General features: G+C 42.9%; 3 protein-coding genes across 6 annotated transcripts in view; 2 read left to right on the forward strand and 1 right to left on the reverse strand.

Annotated features, from left to right (window-relative positions):
- Positions 1–9,417, reverse strand: part of LOC111961630 (delta-aminolevulinic acid dehydratase) — a 10,304-nt gene extending 887 nt beyond the window's left edge. The window contains exons 1-10 of one of the 3 annotated variants that reach the window (XM_023984046.1): positions 9,335–9,417; positions 8,381–8,503; positions 7,771–7,821; positions 6,495–6,591; positions 2,627–2,762; positions 2,438–2,521; positions 2,210–2,298; positions 1,994–2,049; positions 1,807–1,894; positions 1,610–1,696 (exon numbers count right to left, since the gene is read on the reverse strand). In XM_023984046.1, coding sequence (XP_023839814.1) covers positions 1,610–1,696; positions 1,807–1,894; positions 1,994–2,049; positions 2,210–2,298; positions 2,438–2,521; positions 2,627–2,762; positions 6,495–6,591; positions 7,771–7,821; positions 8,381–8,496 — 804 coding nt within the window. In that variant the 5' untranslated portion in view covers positions 8,497–8,503; positions 9,335–9,417. The other 2 variants (XM_023984047.2, XM_023984049.2) reach the window with 2 other exon arrangements.
- LOC111961631 (transmembrane protein 203) lies at positions 9,392–12,286 on the forward strand. The gene is made up of 2 exons (XM_023984050.3): positions 9,392–9,493; positions 10,055–12,286. Exon 2 carries the CDS (start codon positions 10,356–10,358, stop codon positions 10,770–10,772), a length of 417 nt encoding a protein of 138 aa, XP_023839818.1. The 5' UTR covers positions 9,392–9,493; positions 10,055–10,355; the 3' UTR covers positions 10,773–12,286.
- A 901-nt stretch (positions 12,287–13,187) lies between these two features.
- Positions 13,188–24,205, forward strand: part of LOC111961633 (taperin-like) — a 31,827-nt gene continuing 20,809 nt past the window's right edge. The window contains exon 1 of one of the 2 annotated variants that reach the window (XR_002877014.2): positions 13,188–15,544. Coding sequence is in view for 1 of the 2 variants with exons in the window: in XM_023984051.2 (XP_023839819.1) it covers positions 13,370–15,544 (2,175 nt within the window). In the remaining variant the exon portion in view is untranslated. The remainder of the gene's footprint in view (positions 15,545–24,205) is intronic. The other variant, XM_023984051.2, reaches the window with a different exon arrangement.

The raw sequence follows: 24,205 nt of genomic DNA on the forward strand, positions 1-24,205 counted from the left end.
TGAACATAACAAGATTCAACAACTGAGACATAAACTGAACAAGTTCCACAGACATGTGACTAACAGAAATGGAATAATGTGTCCCTGCACAAAAGCGGGGGTCAAAATCAAAAGTAACAGTCTGTATCTGGTGTGGCCACCAGCTGCATTAAGTACTGCAGTGCATCTCCTCCTCATGGATTGCACCAGATTTGCCAGTTCTTGCTGTGAGATGTTACCCCACTCTTCCACCAAGGCACCTACTTGCAAGTTCCCGGACATTTCTGGGGGGAATGGCCCTAGCCCTCACCCTCCAATCCAACAGGTCCCAGACGTGCTCAATGGGATTGAGATCCAAGCTCTTCACTGGCCATGGCAGAACACTGACATTCCTGTCTTGCAGGAAATCACGCACAGAACAAGCAGTATGGCTGGTGGCATTGTCATGCTGGAGGGTCATGTCAGGATGAGCCTGCAGGAAGGGTACCACATGAGGGAGGAGGATGTTTTCCATGTAACGCACAGCGTTGAGATTGCCTGCAATGACAACAAGCTCAGTCCAATGATGCTGTGACACACCGCCCCAGACCATGACGGACCCTCCACCTCCAAATTGATCCCGCTCCAGAGTACAGGCCTCGGTGTAACACTTATTTCTTTGACGATAAATGCGAATCCGACCATCACCCCTGGTGAGCCAAAACCGCAACTCGTCAGTGAAGAGCACTTTTTGCCAGTCCTGTCTGGTCCAGCGACAGTGGGTTTGTGCCCATAGGTGACGTTTTTGCCAGTGATGTCTAGTGAGGACCTGCCTTACAGCAGACCTACAAGCCCTCAGTCCAGCCTCTCTCAGCCTATTGCGGACAGTCTGAGCACTGATGGAGGGATTGTGCGTTCCTGGTGTAACTCGGGCAGTTGTTGTTGCCATCCTGTACCTGTCCCGCAGTTGTGATGTTCGGCTGTACCAATCCTGTGCAGGTGTTGTTACACGTGGTCTGCCACTGCGAGGACGATGTCCGTCCTGTCTCCCTGTAGCGCTGTCTTAGGCATCTCACAGTACGGACATTGCAATTTATTGCCCTGGCCACATCAGCAGTCCTCATGCCTCCTTGCAGCATGCCTAAGGCAAGTTCACGCAGATGAGCAGGGACCCTAAGCATCTTTCTTTTGGTGTTTTTCAGAGTCAGTAGAAAGGACTCTTTAGGGTCCTAAGTCTTCATATCTGTGACCTTAATTGCCTACCGTCTGTAAGCTGTTAGTGTCTTAATGACCGTTCCACAGGTGCATGTTCATTAACTGTTTATGGTTCATTGAACAAGCACGGGAAACAATGTTTAAACCCTTTACAATGGAGATCTGTGAAGTTATTTGGATTTTTGCGAATTATCTTTGAAAGACAGGGTCCTGAAAAAGGGACGTTTCTTTTCTTGCTGAGTTCATTTTGTCAGAAGAGAAGCTAAAGAGGCACATTTTGTAGTCTTCATAGATAACTGATGGAAAGCTTGTTTGTGTACCCTTGGGTGTGAATTTAGTGTGGTGTGGTTATTTAGCTCAAACTATCAACACCACACCCAGAGCCTGAAACACTGTTACCAGACAGAAAGGGGTTAATGAGGGAGAACATACTGACCTTGTCTTTGACCTCCCTCACTATGTCCAGATAGGGCAGTCCTGGCTTCACCATCAGCATATCTGCTCCCTCCTTGACATCTCTGTCCTGAGATAAAACCATGAACAAAACCTCAACCAGCTGGGTAAACGGAAGATCTCTGACACAAACACGATATCCCCCTAATACACATGGACACACTTCAGACACTTTCTTACCACAGCTCGTAGTGCCAGGCCCCTTGCACCGGAGGGCAGCTGATAACAGCGCCTATCTCCAAATGCTGGCTTGGACTGTGCTGCATCTCTACACACAGATAATAATAGATCTTAGAACATCTTGTCAAATGGTAACGCGTAAGTAATGCCTTTTCTGCCCATCTTAAGTTTTACAATCAATTGTTACCTGAAGGGACCATAGTAACAGGAAGCAAACTTGGCACTGTAACTCAGCACTGACACCTGAGGAGGAGGAAATACATGTATTTTCTTGGACATCTTGGACTTTTAGCAAATGGCTTCCTTACTGAGGATTTCCTTACAGTGAGTATTCCTTTCCTTATTGAGTCCATATGAATATGCGTTCTATTTTTATGTACAAACTAGTGCTCCCATCTGTTACCTTGTTGCCCATGTCATTGGACATCAGTGAATGTTTGATAGCTCCCACTCGCCCATCCATCATATCAGAGGGTGCAATGATGTGACAGCCTATACGAGACGAACAAGAGATCTTAAACTATTGACATGGGTATAAGGCCCCATAAACAATATCAACATTGGTATTGATAAACACTATTTTTTAGAAGTGAGAGTAGAAAACAGAGGGGTGAGGAGTGACCAAACTCACCAGCGCGGGCATAGGCCAATGCCACTTCTGCCAAACGTTGGCAACTGGCACCATTGTCCAGAGTGCCATCCTCCCGCAGGATTCCTGAGGGAGAATCAGAGGGCAGTCTTATAACAATGTACTGTCAATCAAAATAAATTATATTTGCATTAGTTTTAGACAAATGGAATGTGATAGAGAGTGACTGACCACAGTGTCCATGTGAGGTGTAGGGACAGAGGCAGACGTCACAGGCCATCAGCAGGTCAGGGAAAAGAGACTTTATCTTCTTCACAGCCAACACAGCCGGAGTATTGTCTGTGTCTGCACCCGAACCTCTCTCATCCTGAGAGGATGACAAGGTGTGCAAGAAAGCTGCCGTCAGCCTTTTAAATACATACCAAGTGCATACAGATATAGGATCTTAAATTGAGCCAGTTTGCTACAGCAGGGAAATAATCCTGCAGCAACAAGAAATGTGAATTATTATGTGGATTATAATTAATTTACATTTATTTTAGGGGTTGATACATTTTACATTAGGGCAAATCAAGTCTGAAATGTTAAAGTGGAAATTACTAACTTAAGAATAATTTTTAAACCTTGAATACACTACAGGTTTGCAAGTTAAGATCCTACATCTGTATCGGTCTTTCTATAAATAAATAGGGCCAATGTGTGATATTGGGATCAACACTACAAAATGGTTTAAAACAAACAAAAAAGATTTTCATGCAGTTCCACATGTGTACTTAAGAGGAATAAAAATATGCATATTGGCCCATAATTCGACCTATACAACAACAACGTACAGTCGTGGCCAAAAGTTGAGAATAACACAAATATTAATTTCCACAAAGTTTGCTGCTTCAGTGTCTTTAGATATTTTTGTCAGATGTTACTATGGAATACTGAAGTATAATTACTAGCATTTCATAAGTGTCAAAAGCTTTTATTGACAATTACATGAAGTTGATGCGAAGAGTAAATTTTTGCAGTGTTGACCCTTCTTTTTCAAGACCTCTGCAATCCACCCTGGCATGCTGTCAATTAACTTCTGGGCCACATCCTGACTGATGGCAGCCCATTCTTGCATAATCAATGCTTGGAGTTTGTCAGAATTTGTGGGTTGTTTGTTTGTCCACCCGCCTCTTGAGAATTGACCACAAGTTCTCAATGAGATTAAGGTCTGGGGAGTTTCCTGGCCATGGACCTAAAATATCGATGTTTTGTTCCCCGAGCCACTTAGTTATCACTTTTTCCTTATGGCAAGGTGCTCCATCATGCTGGAAAAGGCATTGTTCGTCACCAAACTGTTCCTGGATGGTTGGGAGAAGTTGCTCTCGGAAGATGTGTTGGTACCATTCTTTATTCATGGCTGTGTTCTTAGGCAAAATTGTGAGTGAGCCCACTCCCTTGGCTGAGGTGCCCTGATCCCGCAGCTGAAACAACTTTAGGAGATGGTCCTGGCGCTTGCTGGACTTTCTTGGGCGCTCTGAAGCCTTCTTCACAACAATTGAACCGCTCTCCTTGAAGTTCTTGATGATCCGATAAATGGTTGATTTAGGTGCAATCTTACTGGCAGCAATATCCTTGCCTGTGAAGCCCTTTTTGTGCAAAGCAATGATGACGGCACGTGTTTCCTTGTAGGTAACCATGGCTGACAGAGGAAGAACAATGATTCCAAGCACCACCCTACTTTTGAAGCTTCCAGTCTGTTATTTGAACTCAATCAGCATGACAGTGATCTCCAGCCTTGTCCTCGTCAACACTCACACCTGTGTTAACGATTGAATCACTGACATGATGTCAGGTGGTCCTTTTGTGGCAGAGCTGAAATGCAGTGGAAATGTTTTTGGGGAATTCAGTTCATTTGCATGGCAAAGAGGGACTTTGCAATTAATTGCAATTAATCTGATCACTCTTCATAACATTCTGGAGTATATGCAAATTGCCATCCTACAAACTGTGGCAGCAGACTTAGTGAAAATGTATATTTGTGTCATTGTCACAACTTTTGGCCACGACTGTAGGCCTAGGACTATACATACTCTAAGCAGGGTTCATAAAGACATTGGCAAGCAAAATTCAAGGACTTTCAGGGACTTTTCAAGCACGTCATTGTAATTTTTACCTCAATGTTATACAATTGTATAATTTATATAAATTGTACATGTAGGGCTTAATATAGAACCCCCCCCCCAAAAAAATGCAGGTGTAACATGGAAAACAAAATGTATTTGTCATGTTATTTCATTACCTGATCATATTGTGAATAGGACCACTAGGCAGTCGTTTGTCATTATATCCAGAATATCCTACACAATTGCGCACAGTAAACTCTGTCCAATCTGTGGCACAAAAACATAAACTCATTATCTTAATGCCTTCTCTGTTAAACCTAACGAGACCCTGCTGTTAATCAAGCAGACAACAGCAGATGATCAATATCAATTCCCTAGGGATATTAGATCCAACGTGGATCCAGGCACAACTGTCTTCACCAATGTGAGGAATGAGACACCAAAATATTCAGGACATTCCTTGTGAACACCTTTTTTTCCAGCACTCGGGCTGTTGTTGCATCGCATGCACTATCACAACAGCTGTTCATCACTTGACTGTCATTCTGACAATTCCTTCCTGGATCAGATGACGTGTGAAAATTACACTGGTGTATCATCAACTGGACACAAATGCGCATCCAATAAGTATTATGCATAATTATTGAAGAACTCATTTCATGACAGTATTGACTTAAGTTTTAAGTATCAAGGTAAGGTGAACCTTTTGGTTAGAAGCATTCGATTTTGCAATTGCGTACATAATTGATTTGATTTTCACCCCGTAACATAAGGAGAAACTAAATGTTACGTAGTTATACTGCATTTCTGAGTTACAAAAAACTGTCCAACAATTAGATCCAGGATTCTAAAGGGTTCAAGTTCAATGTCTAATTTAACTGATTCATGCATAATATGATATAACAACAATTTACACTGCCATACATGCAAGGAAAGAAAAGTTGTTTTATGTCACACGATTTTAGACAAATCCGTCAAACCATCAACCATGATAAAAGGTTAAGCATAGGTTTTAAATCAACTTGTGAATCGTATTTAATATAGATAGCCACAATCCCCCCATATCTTAATGTAATGACATGGGGGGGAAAAATGCTGATTATTATCAATGACTTATCAACAAGTTGTCCAGTGTAGGAAATCCTCACTGGTACCCTAGTTCATAGAAATACCTATATATACACACTAAACAAAAATATAAATGCAACAATTTTACTGACTTACAGTTCATATAATGGAAATCAGTCAAGTAAAAAAAAATCATTAGGCCCTAATCTATGGATTTCACATGACTGGGCAGGGGCGCAGCCATGAGTTGGCTTGGGAGGACATAGGCCCACCCACTTGGAAACCAGGCTCACCCAATGGGGAGCCAGACCCAGCCAATCAGAATGAGTTTTCCCCCACAAAATGGCTTTATTACAGGCAAATAATCCTCAGTTTCATCAGCTGTCCGGGTTGCTGGTCTCAGACGATACCACAGGTGAAAAAGCCGGATGTGGAGGTCCTGGGCTGGTGTGGTTACACATGGTCTGCGGTTGTGAGGCTGGTTGGAAGTACTCACAAATTCTCTCCAATGACGGAGGCGGCTTATGGTAGAGAAATTAATATTAAATTCTCTGGTAACACCTCTGGTGGACGTTCCTGCAGTCGGCATGACAATTGCATGCTCCCTCAAAACTTGAGACATCTGTGTCATTGTGTTGTGTGACAAAACTGCACATTTTTAGTGGCCTTTTATTGTCCCCAGCACAAGGTGCACCTATATAATGATCATGCTGTTTAAACATCTTCTTGATATTACAGCACCTGTGATGTGGATCGACTATCTCAGCAAATGAGAAATGCTCACTAACAGGGATGTAAACAAATTTGTGCACACAATTGGAGAGAAATAAGCTTTTTGTCTGTATGGAAAATTTCAGCTCATGAAACATGGGACCAACACTTTACATGTTGCGTTTATATTTTTGTTCAGTATAGTTTACTGGTACCTTAGCTATTTTTGCGGGCACTCCGAAAATCAGCACACACTTCAAGCCCTTCTCCACAAGGGGACGTAGCATGCCCTCAAGTTTATTCACTCCATATCTGAGAGGAGAAAAAAATTGATTGATGGAGACACAGGGAATGGACAAACAACAAAGTGCTATTTCAATACAACTTTGAGGCAAGCAATTACATAGTGGCACTTCATTAGCAATGCATTGTGATGTATTCTCCATAGCCTAAAATCATGTTTGCCTTGGGCAACAAACCAAATCAGTCTTAGTAAGTTAGATAACTACCGAAGTTAGATAACTACCGGAGTGCCAAGTCTATGACAAAAAGGCTTCTCAACAGTTTTTACCCCCAAGCCATAAGACTCCTGAACAGGTAATCAAATGGCTACCCGGACTATTTGCATTGTGTGCCCCCCCAACCCCTCTTTTACGCTGCTGCTACTCTCTGTTTGTCATATATGCATAGTCACTTTAACTATACATTCATGTACATACTACCTCAAATTGGGCCGACCAACCAGTGCTCCCACATTGGCTAACCGGGCTATCTGCATTGTGTCCCGCCACCCATCATCATATACGCATAGTCACTTTAACCATATCTACATGTACATACTACCTCAATCAGCCTGACTAACCGGTGTCTGTATGTAGCCTCACTACTTTTATAGCCTCGCTACTGTATATAGACTGTCTTTTTACTGTTGTTTTATTTCTTTACTTACCTATTGTTCACCTAATACCTTATTTTGACTATTGGTTAGAGCCTGTAAGTAAGCATTTCACTGTTGTATTCGGCGCACGTGACAAATAAACTTTGATTTGAACTATAGACACAGTATTTTCAACTCTGACACATAATAGTACCAAGGCTTAGGGCTCAGTATTGGTTTACAGCCTACTTTATTGTAACCAAATGGTGCATGATAAGGGAGGGTTGTGAGGGACAAAAAGCTAATGGATCTCTTCTTATCTTGGCCCAGTTGTTGGCTCTGGATCCACCCTGCCTCACAGTATTTATCTGGAGGTCACAGCCTTGCTCTCAATGGTCTCAATCTCCCATCTCCCACTCATTCTCACTCAATCAGATAGCCATAATTCTAATTTAAAGTATTTTTGTTTCAAAGTCATATGTTTTAAAATATGATTACAATACATGATACATTAATAGCACATTGGGGGTATTCAACTACTGTACCCAGCATAGATGAGCAATTATCATAGATGAGATTATAAACCAAATGAACAGGTAATCTGGAGTCATTACCTGGCCTGGCCAGGTAGACTAGTGATGGGCTCCACAGCATCAGGACTGTCACTGTTGGAGAAAAGAACCAGAAAGCTGCCATGTCACAAAAACACATAGCCACCCAAATATATACAGTACCAGTCAAAAGTTTAGACACACCTCACTCAAGGGTTTTTCTGTAATTTGACTATTTTCTACATTGTAGAATAATATTGAAGACATCAAAACTATGAAATAACACACATGGAATCATATAGTAACCAAAAAAGAGTTAAACAAACCAAAATATATTTTATATTTGAGATTCTTCAAAGTAGCCACCCTTTGCCTTGATGACTGCTTTGCACACTCTTGGCATTCTCTCAACCAGCTTCATGAGGAATGCTTTTCCAGCAGTCTTGAAGGAGTTCCCACATATACTCATTTTTAAAAACTTATTCGAACTATTTCATAGTTTTGATGTCTTCACTATTATTCTACAATGTGGAAAATTGTACAAATAAAGAAAGCCTTGAATGAGTTGGTGTGTCCAAACTTCTCACTGGTACTGTACAGTTTACCTTACTTTGACATTTGTATCACAACATCAAGACATCCTAGTGTCTATGTGGTAGAGGAGAGACATTACGTGATGAAGATGGGGTAGATGAGGTTCTCAGGTCTCAAGTCTGAGGCACAGGTCTGCCAGTATCTGAGTGTTGGGTGGAAATAGCCACTGTGGAGGAGAGACTCGACCGGTTGCATCTTTGCCCTGAAAGAGAGGAAGAGAGAGGTGTTTGACAATGGCACATATATTCACGCCCACATTTCTGAGACGCATTGGAATGAGAGAATGGTTTACACATTCACCCACATTAACTGACCAAGCATGCGTGAAACCCGACTTAAACGAAACAATTGGATGACCCTGAGTGACAGCAGTGATAATGCTGGTTTTCACACAACTTGAGCAAGAGTAATTGTTCACATTTATGAAAGCACATCCCAGATCCGTTTAATTATATAATTTAAAGATTATTAACATGAAACGGTCTACATCTATATTAAAATGGCTGATTTTATTCAAATAACCAGGTAATTATATTCGAATCAAATGGGTGGAGAGAGTTCGTGGATAATTCCTATTTTCTTTGGAACTATCCATAAGCACGCGGACCAGAGAAGCAAAATCCATGCTTTGACACCAGACATCACAAGTTCACAGCTGGAGACGAGTAACCTTAAAGCGATACCTGACAAAAAAAAGCGCGTTTGATAAAATAAAAATACAACGTTAGGTAAATGACTGATTTAGCAAGCAAGCTTACAATATTGTGCTTTATAACATACAACACCTACTATTAATAATGATTAAGCTAAATCTGTTATTAAACAATAGGTTTAAAACAATTAAATGTAATGACAGAAAGCTAACTTCAACTTATTCGATCAAGAATCATGTGCTCCATACACCAAACGACTATAGCAAGCACACTTGCAACTCCTCCTGCTCATATTCCGTAGATGTATATTGATGCAACATTCAAAACGTAATTTATCAGCATAAACTAACATACAACAAGGTTCATGTTCGTGGTCTTACCTTGTACAGTACGTCCTTGCTCCTTGGCTTTCGCTTGCACTAGTCTCACGTACTAACCAGCCACCGTAAATTCCGTGAACGTACAAGTTCTCGCGATTGTACACTATCTCAGTGAAGGAAGGAAAACATTACGAAAAAATCGGAACTCAATGAATTAAGGTAAAACCACAAACTGTTGTTAAAACCTTGTAATGTCATACAATAACCCCCATCAGTTGACACATGCAAAGAAGGAGAAATAGCTGCATGTGGTGGTTGTAGCTAGCTAGTATGAGATGAAGGGCTTCGCTACGAGATAACGTTACTGTAGATCGCGAGCTAGCTCATTGTGCTAGCACTGTCTGACTGCAGCTCAGCTAACGTTTGTTAGCTAACTATCCGAATAATCTGACAATACAACATTTGATCGGTTAACTACTAGACAACTATTTCGTTATTCGTTTGCGATTTCAACTCTCATCACTATCCTCGAACCATTGTATTTCTGAACGACACCAGTTTCGTCTAGACTAACATTACAGATTGAGATTGTAACAATGTTTGCAACTTTTGATACGTTTGTTTCAATCGACTTCACGCTTGTTACAATGTAATTTGGTAAAATGGAACTGAAGTAAACAGTTATTGTCACTTTGATGTTCAGTGTATGGCCATTTCAATAAATGTAAGTTACATTTTGTTGTCATGCTCTGAATAAAATATCTTTGTTTCTAAATAAAGGCAGAACACCTTGATTCTTTGAAGACATCCTCCACATGTGAAGCTCATCACTGGCTCACAGTATTCCGTCCTCTCTGCGCCCCACTGTCTTCAATGATGTAGATGAGCTTTATCGTCTGTGCAGCAGTTCCTCTTCTATTGCCTTCTGTGGATTCCTGCCCAGACGTCCATGTCTCCTTTCCTTCACACTTTACCACCCTGAGTCTGGAACATCACCTATCCTGAGTCGAACCAGTGACTATACACCAGCTCATCCCTGGTTGAACAGTCCACCTGCGTCTACTTCCTCCACCTTAAGGCAATGCTGTTCTCTCTGCGGGAGCTGGTCCAATGGCTGGGCTTTGCCACTTTTGAGCTCTTCCTCCAACTGGGGGCTCTGCTGGTCTTCAGCGTGCTGGTAGCGCTGCGGGCCGACTTCTTCGACCCTGGGATGAGCTGGTGGCTGGTCTTCATCCCTCTGTTTGCCGCTGATGGCCTCAGCACCTACTTCACAGCCATCGTGTCCATCCGGCTATACCAGGAGAATGAGAAAAGGCTGGCAGTGCTGAGGCTGCTATGGGTGCTGACGGTGCTCAGCCTCAAGCTGGTGTGTGAGGTGCTACTGTGCCAGAAGCTGGCAGAGCAGGAGCAGGCGCGCGATCTGTGGTTCGGTCTTATTGTCTCGCCGCTCTTCATCCTCCTGCAGCTGCTGATGATTCGCGCCTGCCGCGTCAACTGAGGCCTGGGGCGGTTTTGTTTGGCAACAAAATCGACGCGTGTGCAACTATGGGGCAAAAAAAAACAGACCGGGTTGGCTAAGATCAGGGTTGGGCAAATTTGGTTGTGTATCAGCAGTTTTTCTCATGTTATGTCAGTCATTGACAGTCACTCAATTATACCATGTCAGCTAACATTTTTTAGATTGGTAAATTAGTCTTGCCAGCTATTTAAACTTGGTCTAATTACCGACCAGGGGGGCCCCATTGATTTTGTTACTCACTCACTCAGATATCATATTAAAAACAGCAAACATTTCTCTCCCTAAGGTAGAATATCAGGAAATTAGCTGTAAAACTGCATATTATTCTTTCCGCTGTCACGTTTTGCTTGCAAGGTAGGGAGGCAAAAGGTAGGGCCCCCAAAAGGTTAGGGCTGGCTCTTACGGCATGTTGGGGCGGCAGGGTAGCCTAGTGGTTAGAGGGTTGGACTAGTAAACGAAAGGTTTCAAGATCAAATCCCCGAGCTGACAAGGTAAAAATCTGTCGTTCTGCCCCTGTTAACCCACTGCTCCTAGGCCGTCATTGAAAATAAGAATTTGTTCTTAACTGACTTGCCTAGTTAAATAAAATGTGTGTGTATGGATGTAGGTACACAGACCCAGACCTCATGATGAGTTCAGAATTCTTTGTGACCCCCAAAGTTTGCCATCCCTGGCTTAGATTGTTGACAACATGTAAACTATATTTAGTCTCAATGTTTATTGAAAACATAAATATATTTGCACAATGAGTACTTGCTGTCTCTCAAATACATTGTTGGTTAGCTAGCTAGCGAAAACACCTCTAAACAAGATATGGTATCAATAAAAAGATACAAGCTGCAACGAGCCACCTACGATTCCCCGCATGGCAGGTTCTTGTCAATGGTCGAGTTAATTTTGCATGGCCCGGTGCCCCAGGTAGACGGAGGTCTTAAGTGAATTATCCTCCCCACCTTGGGCCCCGGCCATGCGAAACGAAATTCACTATTATTGCTAGATATCATGACAACGCATGCATTCCTGGCTACATCGATGTGCTTGGATCACTTTCGTGACGTTGTGAGCCAACCTGTCTATACAGGTGGGTTGTTTTAATTAACAGACTATTGTCAAATATTCGGTGGACTAATGGCTGGAGATGAGGGTCATGGGTTTCTCCTCCGTTCTGACCCCGTCTGAGGACAGTGTGACAGTGTTTCCATGCGCTTTGTCTGCATGGCTCTCCCATGAACATTGCTGCCTGTGGATAAAATGTATCGTATTTGATCTGTGTTATGGTCCTCTTGTTCAAGCATAGCCTAATTTTATCCTTCAAACTAATTTAATTCCTAACGTGAAATGTGGTGCTGGGGAGGGACGATTGAAGTACTGTCTTTTGAATTTGGTTAGACTGTCGCCAGTTTTTTTTCTTCTCCTTTTCTTATCTGCTCGTTTTTGGTAACCTTGTTGTTGTTTGTATATATGTGTAAATAAACATTTAAGCTGGTAAAGTTGATTATGTAATATTATTTAATCTCATCAGAAATCTATGAAACATTAATCAGCCCTCTTTTGGTCAATTCTGAACGGATTCCATGCCGTTATGTCCCATGTAGACTTAGATCTTTGGTATGTCCACTGTTATCCCGTATGACGACAAAATTTGGGCACAAGGTGTCGCTATTGTCATTGAAGATGGGCGTGTGACCTACTCAATTTCCTATGCCTAAACCAACATTGGCACGGCCGTTCAAGTAATAAAAGGAAAGTTCACATAGGAGTGAGTTCATGGAAGGAAAAGTCATAATCGCTAATATCATGGCTAAGGCTGCATAAGCTTCATTTTGGAAAATAAAATACATTTTAAGCTGTTTGACCATTTTAGGCCTATCGAGCACTAATTTCTTGTTTTTCTATTATTACATGGATTAAGGTGAGAGAATCGAATATGATCCACTCACCAATAGTCCCACAGGATTTAATCTAAAGTTTTTCCTTAACAACTAGTAGAATAGTAGTAGGCATAGCTTGACCAAATTAATTATCTTATATCCAGCACCATTTTATTTAGAGTGCTGGCAAGGCAACAGCAGGGACTTTTAATTTATTGGTCTTGGACACTGATGGTCGACAATTTGCTCTGCTCCACACACATCTTTAAATACTTTAATATATTAAAACCATTTAATGGTACCTTTCATGTTTAGGTCAATAATTCAATTGAAATGAAATGCATTATGTTATTATTTAAAAAGAACAATTGAGTCGATACGTGCTTTTATGATAAAATATTTCAATTTATTCACTGAAAAGGTTAAACCGTAGAGGGGGGGCTGAACTGAATTTCCTTGACTGACAGTTCCTCTTTACTTACTCAACAATAGAAAGAGGAGGGATTTCCTTTGATGGGTGGTACTCTGTGAAAATGGGGTGTATTCCAAATCGATATCACCAAATGAGGTTGCTTCTTGGGGCGCTGTTCTTAAAACTGAATAATGACGTTATAGATTTACAGGTGCGGAGGGCGGGGCAGGAGTCGCAGACAGAGGAGGAAGAACGTAGAAAGACCGAAAGAGACCGTGGGGATGTAAGTGTGTATGCGATTTTCGGCGCTGCAGGGACAGCGACATACAGCGTTCTTTCCCAGTCGGGTAACACCATATCCCAAATACATTACATTTCTCCCCACAATGTCTGGTGGAGGAGAAGTCCGTGTTCTCCGCCAGGAGGCTGGGCAGGAGAGCCCGACGATGCCGGCCTGGAAACGGGAGATTCTGGAGCGGAGGAAAGCAAAGGGTGGCGGGTCTGGAGCAGGAGCAGCTGAGCCTTGCCCTAGCGCGAGCTCATCGCGGGTTAATGGCGAAGTAACGGGAAACAGCAGCGCCTCCAAAAAAGACAATGAAACCAACGCTGATTCAGTTCGGAACTACACCATCACTGCAGCGAGCCAGCACTTTGCAGGCAAGCGTGGCAGTTCCCCCACCTCCCCAGAGCTCTCGCCGGTGAAAACAAACAAAGACCCCTTGACTGCCACCGACCCATATGACTCGGAGAAAACGTTAAGCGATGGCGAGGGACAGGAAAGCCTGGTTCTGCAGGACAGTCTAGGCCCATTGCAGGAGAACCCCTTCATCAAACTGGAGAAGGAGCGAAAGAAACGGCAGGACAGGGAGAACGCCATTCGTCCCGTTCAGCACATACTGGAATTGTATGGCAGTGTACCTGGAATTCGGACTATACGCGCTGAGAATATCATTATCATAGAATCCGATCCGGATTACTTTACGGGGGCCAGTGGAATAAAAAGCGGGTTTTATCTGCAGCAGAATGGGCTAAGCAGTTACAGCTCCCTCAATGACCTCTTGGACAGGAGAGCTGGTGGGGTGACCGAGATACGGGCAAAGGAGGTGGTCATTTATGACACCACACTAAGCAGGAGCGAGGAGAACTTGAGCACGCTAGGTCATCCTTGTCACGAGGGCGCATTCGAGACAGGAGAGGGTCAGGGCAGGGTGAGCCGCATGCTGCAGAAATTTGACAGCAACTACAGAAAACTGCAACCCAAGTCTCGCAGCACAGAGAACCTACTGGACTTGGAGACCAGTTCAAGCAGGCCAAGACAACGACCCAAGCCACAGCCAGATCTGGTGCCAAAATACAAATCACACGCCCAGCCTAGCTCACTAGTCCGCACCCTAGGCAACACACAGTCATCTTCTTCAGTCTTGCCCAGCTCCCAGTCTTCCAAACCAAATCTACAGCTCCCTCTTTATGAGCCTGACAGCACCCTGCACTCTGCCGGACCCCCTCAATCAGTGTCTTCCTACCGCCAGCGTTTTGAGGTGAGTGGGGGCCACAGTGTGGTGGTCAACCCCAGAGAGGAGGCAGAGGGGCCCCAGACCAAGCCTTTCCGAGAGAGAGATTGGGAGAGCACAGAGGTGCCCCCCAAATCCAAGGTGCCATGCTCTCCGGATACCTGCTGTGCTCGTGCCGAGTCCCCTGCCAGCCCCACCACACCCCTGATGTCTCCCCCCTCTCCAGGGTTCGAGATCCGCCCCTCGCCCCGCCCTGACCTCTCCCAGCTGCCTTCCGGGGACATCCAGGCTCGTGCCCTTGCCAACCTGCGTCTCCAGTCCCGCAACTCCTTCACCGTCTTCCCCAAACGCCACAGAGCAGCCTCTTCCCCGGGCAGCACGGTCCCCTCCAGCCCCATCAAGTTTCCTCCCTCCCAGAGAGTGGCAGAGATGCCCACTCCAGGAGTGCCAATTCCCATCACCCCTCCACCCACCCCAGCAGCCTCCAAGAGGAAAGAGGAGGTGAGGGCAGCCAGGCCAACCAAACCAGACCCACCTCCCCCCACCGCCACCTTGCCCCCCTCTCCATCCCCAGCACCCTCCCCAGTTCCCTCTGTCCAGTCGCCACCTCCAGAGGATGCCCCTGCTGACCAGCTACCTGTCACCAACATAGATGACATAGATGTGGACCCCTTGAAGCCTGTCGCCCCCAGTCCCACTCCAGTGATGCATGGGCGGAAGGGGAACACCTTCACTGTGGTGCCTAAACGTAAGTCAGAGCCTCAGCCTGACTCTCAAGAGCCCCAGGAGCCCTCCGGAGGGGCCCAGACCCCCCCCACGCCATCCCAGGCCCCCTACGCACAGCTGGGTTCCCTGCTGAAGAAGCGCTACCCTGCTGTGGAGGAGATCGAGGTCATTGGTGGTTACCAGTCCCTGGGACGCTCCTGCCTCATCAAGACAGGCTCCACTGGCAAGAAGGTGAGACACAATGCCCAACTCGTGGTACTTCACATGCTGTTTGAACATTAATCTAAAGAAGCCTTTTTTAAAGTGATAATTTAGCCCTCGTTTTCATTTTCCATTTGTGCTTTGTCATTTAGTATAAATGAACAAAATGTTTTTATGCGACTATGCATATGAGTGGGCCAAGCCCCCAGTATCTGGTCTGGAGCGTGAAGTCATGAGCTCTGCTTGTCGGCTACTGCATAGCAACCTAGTGGTGCCAAAAGCCCTGGTCTGCCCTAGAAAGCCTATGTAAATTACGATTGCCAGAACGTCCCCCAGAATTTTTTTTAGACTGCTGTTTTGCGCTCTATTTTTGTTTATTATGATCAAGTTTGATCCCCACTAATAATTATTTTAAATTTCTCTACAAATTTAGATATTTAATTAAATAGTGATCCATTCTGACTACTACATTTGTCTACACACAGGACCATGTGCTCGCGCCCTCATGCTATTGACATTAAGGTTGACTCCCAGGCAAGATGAAAACAACTACATAGACCATGATCCTTTGCTAGTTCCGGCCACTTTCACCATGATCCTTAGTAAGGCTGTCCCCGACAAAATAGAATCTTGGTTGACCAAGAGACATCTGTTCTTTCGACCAATCGATTGGTTGAAATTAAAACATGTATTTTTCCATATATAGACACATCCTGTGTTTTAATCAAATTCACTATAAGCACTGAGCTTGTCTGATGCTTTAAGCGAGCTGTTTGATTAAATAATTAAGACACAAATGACTAGAGGGAGTCTGACCACAATTGATTTGATTGTGCTGCCTGGCTCAGACTTGCAGCGCTGTGTTAAAAAAAGACAGCGAGTGACTGTGTGACTAGCATTCATTGTCTCTCTCTCTCCTCCCTGCTGCAGCGACCACCACAGAACATCAGTATTTATCATGCTGTCCGTGTTGCTGAAGCTGCAACATAATTACACCCATTTCTGACTGAGAAGTTATGTTACTGAAATCAATAATTTGTTTAGGAAAAGCATTCCCTATTCCCTCAACCTCTGGCTCTCTTTACGTGACACATGTATGCTTCGCATGTACGTGACCAATAGGGCCTGACCTATATCATAATCACATCAATAAATTGGTTATAACAAACTCTGAACACCGTGACACCAAAATGGATGCAGAGGACGCGCACTTCAAATTCAAATACTTCCGCCTTCATGTGCCATTGGGAGTTTTCCATAGAAATAAGTGGATGATGTTGGAGCTATCACTATCAGCTGGTTTTAATGTCTATGGAGTGGACTAGGCTAAGCTTCTAATTTAGGTCTGCTTTTCAGCCCATCTCATTATACCACACCTCTGTAGATTATATTGTTCGTGTGTGTTTGTGTGGCACTTTTATTTTGCAGTGTTTTGGACCACTGTCCTGCAAAAGTATGTTATTTATTTCCTTGTCAGTGCTTTATTGGGTTAGTCTTTGCTTGAAGCATACTGATCTGATCAACCTGTTACTTGATCCCCAGGATTTGGTTTGGAAAACCTGACTTGAGTTGGTTAGTACCAGACACCCACCTGTCTAAGTTATGGGACTGAACGGGCTGTCTATTTGTCAGGTTCACCCCAGGACCCTGGTCTAAGTAGGCCTGTTTTATCTGTCCTTGTGTGGTGTTTAGGCCTTTCTTTACCAACAGGTTAATGTAAGGCCTCATTCCAAACAACCCTGTCTGTCCCAAAGAAGGAAGGAAAAGAACAATGTACAGCGCATTCGGAAAGTATTTAGACCCCTTGACTTTTTCCACATTTTGTTACTTTACACCTTTATTCTAAAATTGATATTGTTTTTCCTTCATCAGTCTACACACAATACCCCATAATGACAAAGCAAAAACAGGTTTTTAGAAATGTTTGCAAATGTATATTAAAAAAAATATCACATTTACATAAGTATTCAGACCCTTTACTCAGTACTTTGTTGAAGCACCTTTGGAAGTGATTACAGCCTCAAGTCTTCTTGGGTATGATGCTACAAGCTTGGCACACCTGTATTTGGGGAGTTTCTCCCATTCTTCTCTGCAGATTCTCTCAAGCTCTGTCAGGTTGGATGGTGAGCGTCGCTGCACAGCTTTTTTCATGTCTCTCCAGAGATGTCCGATTGGGTTCAAGTCTGACTATGGCTGGGCCACTCAAAGACATTCAGAGACTTGTCCCCTCCTGTATTGTCTTGGCTGTGTGCTTAGGGTCGTTTTCCTGTTTGAAGGTGAACCTTCGCCCCAGTCTGAGGTCCTCGGCGCTCTGGAGCAGGTTTTCATCAATGATCTCTCTGTACTTTGCTCCGTTCATCTCTTCCTCAATCCTGACTAGTCTACCAGTCCCTGCCGCTGAAAAACATCCCCACAGCATGATGCTGCCACCACCATGCTTCACCATAGGATGGTGCCAGGTTTTCTCCAGACATGATGCTTGGCATTCAGGCTAAAGAGTTCAATCTTGCTTTCATCAGACTAGAGAATTTTGTTTCTCATGGTCTGAGAGTCTTTAGGTGCCTTTTGGCAGACTCCAAGTGGGCTGTCATATGCCTTTTACTGAGGAGTGGCTTCCGTCTGGCCACTCTACCATAAAGGCCTGATTGGTGGAGTGCTGCAGAGATGGTTGTCCTTCTGGAAGGTTCTCCCATCTCTATAGAGGAACTCTAGAGCACTGTCAGAGTGACCATCGGGTTCTTGGTCACCTCCCTGACCAAGGCCCTTCTCCCCCGATTGCTCAGTTTGGGCAGGCAGCCAGCTCTAGGAAGAGTCTTGGTGGTTCCAAACTTCTTCCATTTAAGAATGATGGAGGCCAATGTGCTCTTTTGAACCTTTAATGCTGCAGAAATGTTTGGTACCCTTCCCCAGATCTGTGCTTCGACACAGTCCTGTCTCGGAACTCTTGGTTTTTGCTCTGGCGTGCACTGTCAACTGTGGGACCTTATATAGACAGCTGTGTGCCTTTCCAAATAATTTACCACCGGTGGACTCCAAGTTGTAGAAACATCTCAAGCGTGATCAATGGAAACAGGATGCACCTGAGCTCAATTTCGAGTCTCATAGCAAATGGTCTGAATACTTATGTAAATAAGGTATTTCTGTTTTATTATTTTATATTAATTAACAAACATTTCTAAAAACCTGTTTGCTTTGTCATTATGGAGTATTGTGTGTAGATTGATTTGCCTATAAAGGTAATAAAAAAAGGGAAGGGGTCTGAATACTTTCTGAATGCACTGTATATTACTCAGGCCTCTGTTGCTAAATGTAGGATATTCAACATAAAATTCTAGGAATTGTCAACTGGCGGCCCGCGGGCCAAATTCAATTTTATTTGTCCCCACAAAAATGTAAAAATTCACCTCAAAATTATTTTAATGTAGAAAATCTATATCTAAGTATTTCCACTCATAAATAGACATGTGATCGTGTATCAATGTAATCAAGGTTTCAAAATACAATATCTATTTGGCTTCTTGCGTCAATTTGCAGAGTACAAATTATTTATATTTATGTTCCGGCCCCCCGACCAGCCGCCCAAGAAAAAAAACGGCCCGTCGGCTTAATCTAGTTGATGACCCCTGCTCTACAGGAAGTAATGCATATTTAGTAGTAAGATCGAACAGGGAAGGCAGAAGCTGTTGATTTTTAGCACCAGCCTTCAACATGGTTTGCAACATGGAGATGTGTTTTTGTGACCAAGGTTGGGATCAATTCCATTCATTAATCAAGACACTCCTATACATTTCAATTTATGAATAGAATTGTAACTCTTCCCAAATGGATATCATTGTTTGTTTATTGGCTTTTTTTTCTGAGCTCTAGGCTACATACTTGACAGTGCAGCACTGTCTCTGTCATATCCTAATCCTTTGGTCTCTAGATATTACCAGTCTCAAGCAGGTTGAGTGTGTGTGTGTCACTGTTTGTCCCTGGCCAGGAGACAGAGAACACAGGCAGTAATGAGGCCCCTCAGAAGCAATCAGTGTTTTTGTACTCTGAACTCTATAGAATTCATTTGGCATGCTATGTTTGGGCTCACAAAATTCCCTCGCCTTTGTTGTAATGTACATGCATACTTCTCCTCCCGGTCATCATTTCACCACGGCCAAGGTTCCTCTGGTATTAAAGCTAGTGCAGGGCAGCAATTACAAAAGCATCAAGGGTAGGCCTATGGAATTTTGTGGAATTACTTGGCTATGGTTCTGTGAGTTTCCTTTTCAGCATTTGGGATGAGTTTTTCGAATGCGCTTTTTCCATTTCAAGAGGAACTGAGCTTGCCGGATGCAAAGTTTTTCAATCACATCAATATAGGAGAGTGGATCTTGAAACCAGTGTATCACCGCCTACTAGGTTCTTATGTTTCTGAAAAAATTTACTTCCACTCCCTCATTTATTGGCCACGGTTGCTTGTCCAGTTCTGAAGGTTGTACTGGTATTTTGTTGTTTTGGGGGGGGGGGATTCTGCAGCATGTTGGAGTTAAGTCTATGCATTGCTTTCAAATCATTATGACAGATTCAAATAAGGCCCTTACATGTACATGCTTTACACCTAGCCCTACTGTAACCCTGTATTCGTTATCTTGGATAATGTGTTGGATAATCACGCTTGTCCTTTAAGCCTTTACTCTTTGCTTGTGATGTTATCTTTAAGGAGTGATAGTTGGTTATATTGGTCACACTGCACCAGGGTTGATTTGCATACTGCTTTAATAATTTGATTGGCCTAGATTCTCTCAATGGTAATTAATTTGACAGAATGTGTAGTAACATACAGTGCTTTCAGTAAGTACTCAGACCCCTTGACTTTTTCCACGTTTTGTTACGTTACAGCCTTATTCTAAAATGTATGAAATAGTTTTTTCCCCGCCTAATTAATCTACACACAATACCCCATAATGACAAAGCGAAAACATGGTGGTGGCAGCTTCATGTTGTGGGGATGTTATTCAGCGGCAGGGACTGGGAGATTAGTCAGGAATGAGGGAAAGATGAACACAGAAAAGAGGATCTGCAGAGAAGGGAGAAACTCCCCAAATACAGGTGTGCCAAGCTTGTAGCGTCATACCCAAGAAGACTCGAGGCTGTAATCGCTGCCGAAGGTGCTTCAACAAAGTACTGAGTGAATACTTATGTAAATTTGATATATTTTTAATTGCTAAATTATTTATTTTTTAAACTGTTTTTGCTTGGACATTATGGGGTATTGATTAGGCGGGGGAAAAACTATTTCATACATTTTAGAATAAGGCTGTAACGTAACAATGTCGAAAAATTCAAGGGGTCTGAATACTTTCCGAATGCATTTAATACCTTTTGGAACAGCTTTTGGTGTATTTCTTTGTTGTGGTCTATGGCAATTCTGTCATTGAATAGAAATGGAGCTGGCAGGAAGAGATGGGGAGGCGTGGCTGGTTGTTTTTGAGGTTGGTGACCAGTTATTATAGGAAACAGGAGATGGCCCATGTGTTCGTGACAGAACGAGAAGAGACCATTCCTGCCATTTGTATTCTTCCTGCGCTTCCATGTTGCCATTTCCATGTGTTTTCTCAGTGGAAGGCCTGGACCTACGCAGCTGAGTAATGTGTAATTGATAGAACTGATCTATTAATTCAAGCTGATTTTAAAGGTTTGGTGACAAGCTGTGACAAGCTAATAATACCCAATGGAACCTAAATACCCATAGTAGTACAGCCAGGAGCATACCCCTAACGAGATGTTCTGGTCATAGATTAATCCTTGAGGCTGGACTATTTTCAAATGTACCTCCTTCTCATGATATGGCCTGAAACTTTTCCACAAACATATCACTGAAAACCTATAACTTTTATTTAAAATGCTTTGATCCTTGTGTCTTTTGTACAGATTTCCTTGTTTATCAAGCAGAAAACATAAAATAGCAGTCCCAATCACACCTCCTATAGCACCTTCATGGGTCTTTGTCGATGAATTGTCATGTTGGCTCTCAGCAGAAGGCCATGTCACATGTCGTCATCATCAGGAAGTGAGTGGAGGGGCCTGTGACTGTCAGCTGTATTGGCTGTCTGATAGTACACTCAACTGCTGTTTGTCTTCCAGGCTGGTCAGGCAGCAGCTGTCTGTCAGCTCTCAATTTAGTGCTCATTACTGCAGGAGTTTAGGGCCTGTTATCGAGATATGGGACTCATGATGAGGAGTGTAGGCTACTGTAGTTTGGACCCATGATGTTACACTGCCACATAGGCCAGAATGAAGTAGAATGATATGATGAATCAGCAAGGTATCATATTACAGGATTATACATCATGTGTAGGACTGTGTCGAAAGATATATCTACTGTAAATCACGTCCAGATATGCTACTTAATTTACTTTTTCAACATGCACATAAATAAGCTCAACATTACATTTAAACTACTCAATCAGTGTGAGTAGTGAAGTCTCTGATGGGCAGTGACTAGAGCAGTGAAGTCCGGTATAGTTTCTGACGTCGCCATGCGCAGGATTTGTTGAGAAGTGAGAGTCAGTAAGAGATTATCTGTGCCTTGACATGTTATATTTCATCACTGAAATGTCTGTTCACATACGTGGGTTGTCCCAAACAGTACATACATCTTCTAAGCATGACTCCTAATCTTTAGAAGCTCGTTAGTGACATTGTTTTGAATAGTTCTCCAATCACTGCATCAGACTGAAGATCGATAAGCTCAAGTTGCAGGTCAGTGGGAGCGTTATCCACATTGAAGGTGAAAGGAGAGGAAACCAACAGCATGTCATTTTTAGAGGTCGACCGATTATGATTTTTTAACACCGATACTGATTATTGGAGGACCAAAAAAGGCCGATACCGATTAATCTGCCGTTTTTTATTTTTTTAAATTTAATTTAATTTATTTGTAATAATGACAATTACCACAATACTGAATGAACACTTATTTTAACTTAATATAATACATCAATAAAAATCAATTTAGCCTCAAATAAATAATGAAACATGTTCAATTTGGTTTAAATAATGCCCCCCAAAAAGTGTTGTAGACGTGCAATATGTGCCATGTAAAAAAAGCTAACGTTTGAGTTCCTTGCTCAGAACATGAGAATATATGAAAGCTGGTGGTTCCTTTTAACACGAGACTTCAATATTCAAAGGTATATGGAATACATATGGTATGGAGAGAAATAGTCCTATAAATACTGTATTAACTACAACCTAAAACCTCTTACCTTGGAATATTGAAGTCTCATGTTAAAAGGAACCACCAGCTTTCATATGTTCTCATGTTTTGAGCAAGGAACTTAAATGTTAGCTTTTTTACATGGCACATATTGCACTTTTACTTCTCCAACACTTTTGTGCCAATACTAGGCACTTTACTATTGCCAGTGTAACAGTATAGCTTCCGTCCCTCTCCTCGCTCCTACCTGGGCTGGAACGAGGAACACATCGACAACAGCCACCCTCGAAGCAGCGTTACCCATCGCTCCACAAAAGCTGCGGCCCATGCAGAGCAAGGGGAACAACTACTCCAAGTCTCAGAGCGAGTGACGTTTGAAACGCTATTAGCGCGCACCCCGCTAACTAGCTAGCCATTTCACATCGGTTACACCAGCCTAATCTCGGTAGTTGATAGGCTTGAAGTCATAAAGAGAGCAATGCTTGAAGCTGAGTGAAGAGCTGCTGGCAAAACGCACGAAAGTGCTGTTTGAATGAATGCTTACGAGCCTGCTGCTGCCTACCACCGCTCAGTCAGACTGCTCTATCAAATCATAGACTTAATTATAACATAATAACACACAGAAATACAAGCCTTAGGTCATTAATATGGTCGAATCCGGAAACTATCATTTCGAAAACAAAACGTTTATTTCAGTGAAATAAGGAAAAATTACATATTTTATCTAACGGGTGGCATCCATAAGTCCAAATATTGCTGTTACATTGTACAACCTTCAATGTTATGTCATAATTACGTAAAATCCTGGCAAATTAGTTCGCAACGAGCCAGGCGGCCCAAAAGTTTGCATATACCCTGACTCTGCGTGCAATGAACGCAGTAGAAGTGACACAATTTCACCTGGTTAATATTGCCTGCAAACCTGGATTTCTTTTAGCTAAATATGCAGGTTTAAAAAATATATACTTCTGTGTATTGATTTTAAGAAAGGCATTGATGTTTTATGGTTAGGTACACGTTGGAGCAACGACAGTCCTTTTTCCACGAATGCGCACCGCATCGATTATATGCAACGCCAGGACACGCTATATAACTACACATGGTTGATGATATTACTAGTTTAACTAGTGATTATGATTGATTGATTGTTTTTTATAAGATAAGTTTAATGCTAGCTAGCAACTTACCTTGGCTTCTTACTGCATTTGCGTAACAGGCAGGCTCCTCGTGGAATGCAATGAGGCAGGTGGTTAGAGCGTTGGACTAGTTAACTGTAAGGTTGCAAGATTGAATCCCTGAGCTGACAAGGTAAAAATCTGTCGTTCTGCCCCTGAACAAGGCAGTTAACCCACCGTTCCTAGGCCGTCATTGAAAATAAGAATGTGTTCTTAACTGACTTGCCTAAAAGGTTAAAAGAAAGAAAAAAGGTTTGTATCATTTATTTAAATAGAATTGATTAACAACATGACAATGATTGAGATACGAAGACGTTATTA

The sequence above is a fragment of the Salvelinus sp. IW2-2015 genome, linkage group LG4q.1:29 (genome assembly GCF_002910315.2).
Source record: "Salvelinus sp. IW2-2015 linkage group LG4q.1:29, ASM291031v2, whole genome shotgun sequence".
In the NCBI taxonomy this organism is placed as follows: Eukaryota; Metazoa; Chordata; class Actinopteri; order Salmoniformes; family Salmonidae; genus Salvelinus; species Salvelinus sp. IW2-2015.

Bases quoted from the DNA above. Each gene is read 5' to 3' on its own strand.
- LOC111961631 (XM_023984050.3), top strand. From the start codon at position 10,356: ATGCTGTTCTCTCTGCGGGAGCTGGTCCAATGGCTGGGCTTTGCCACT.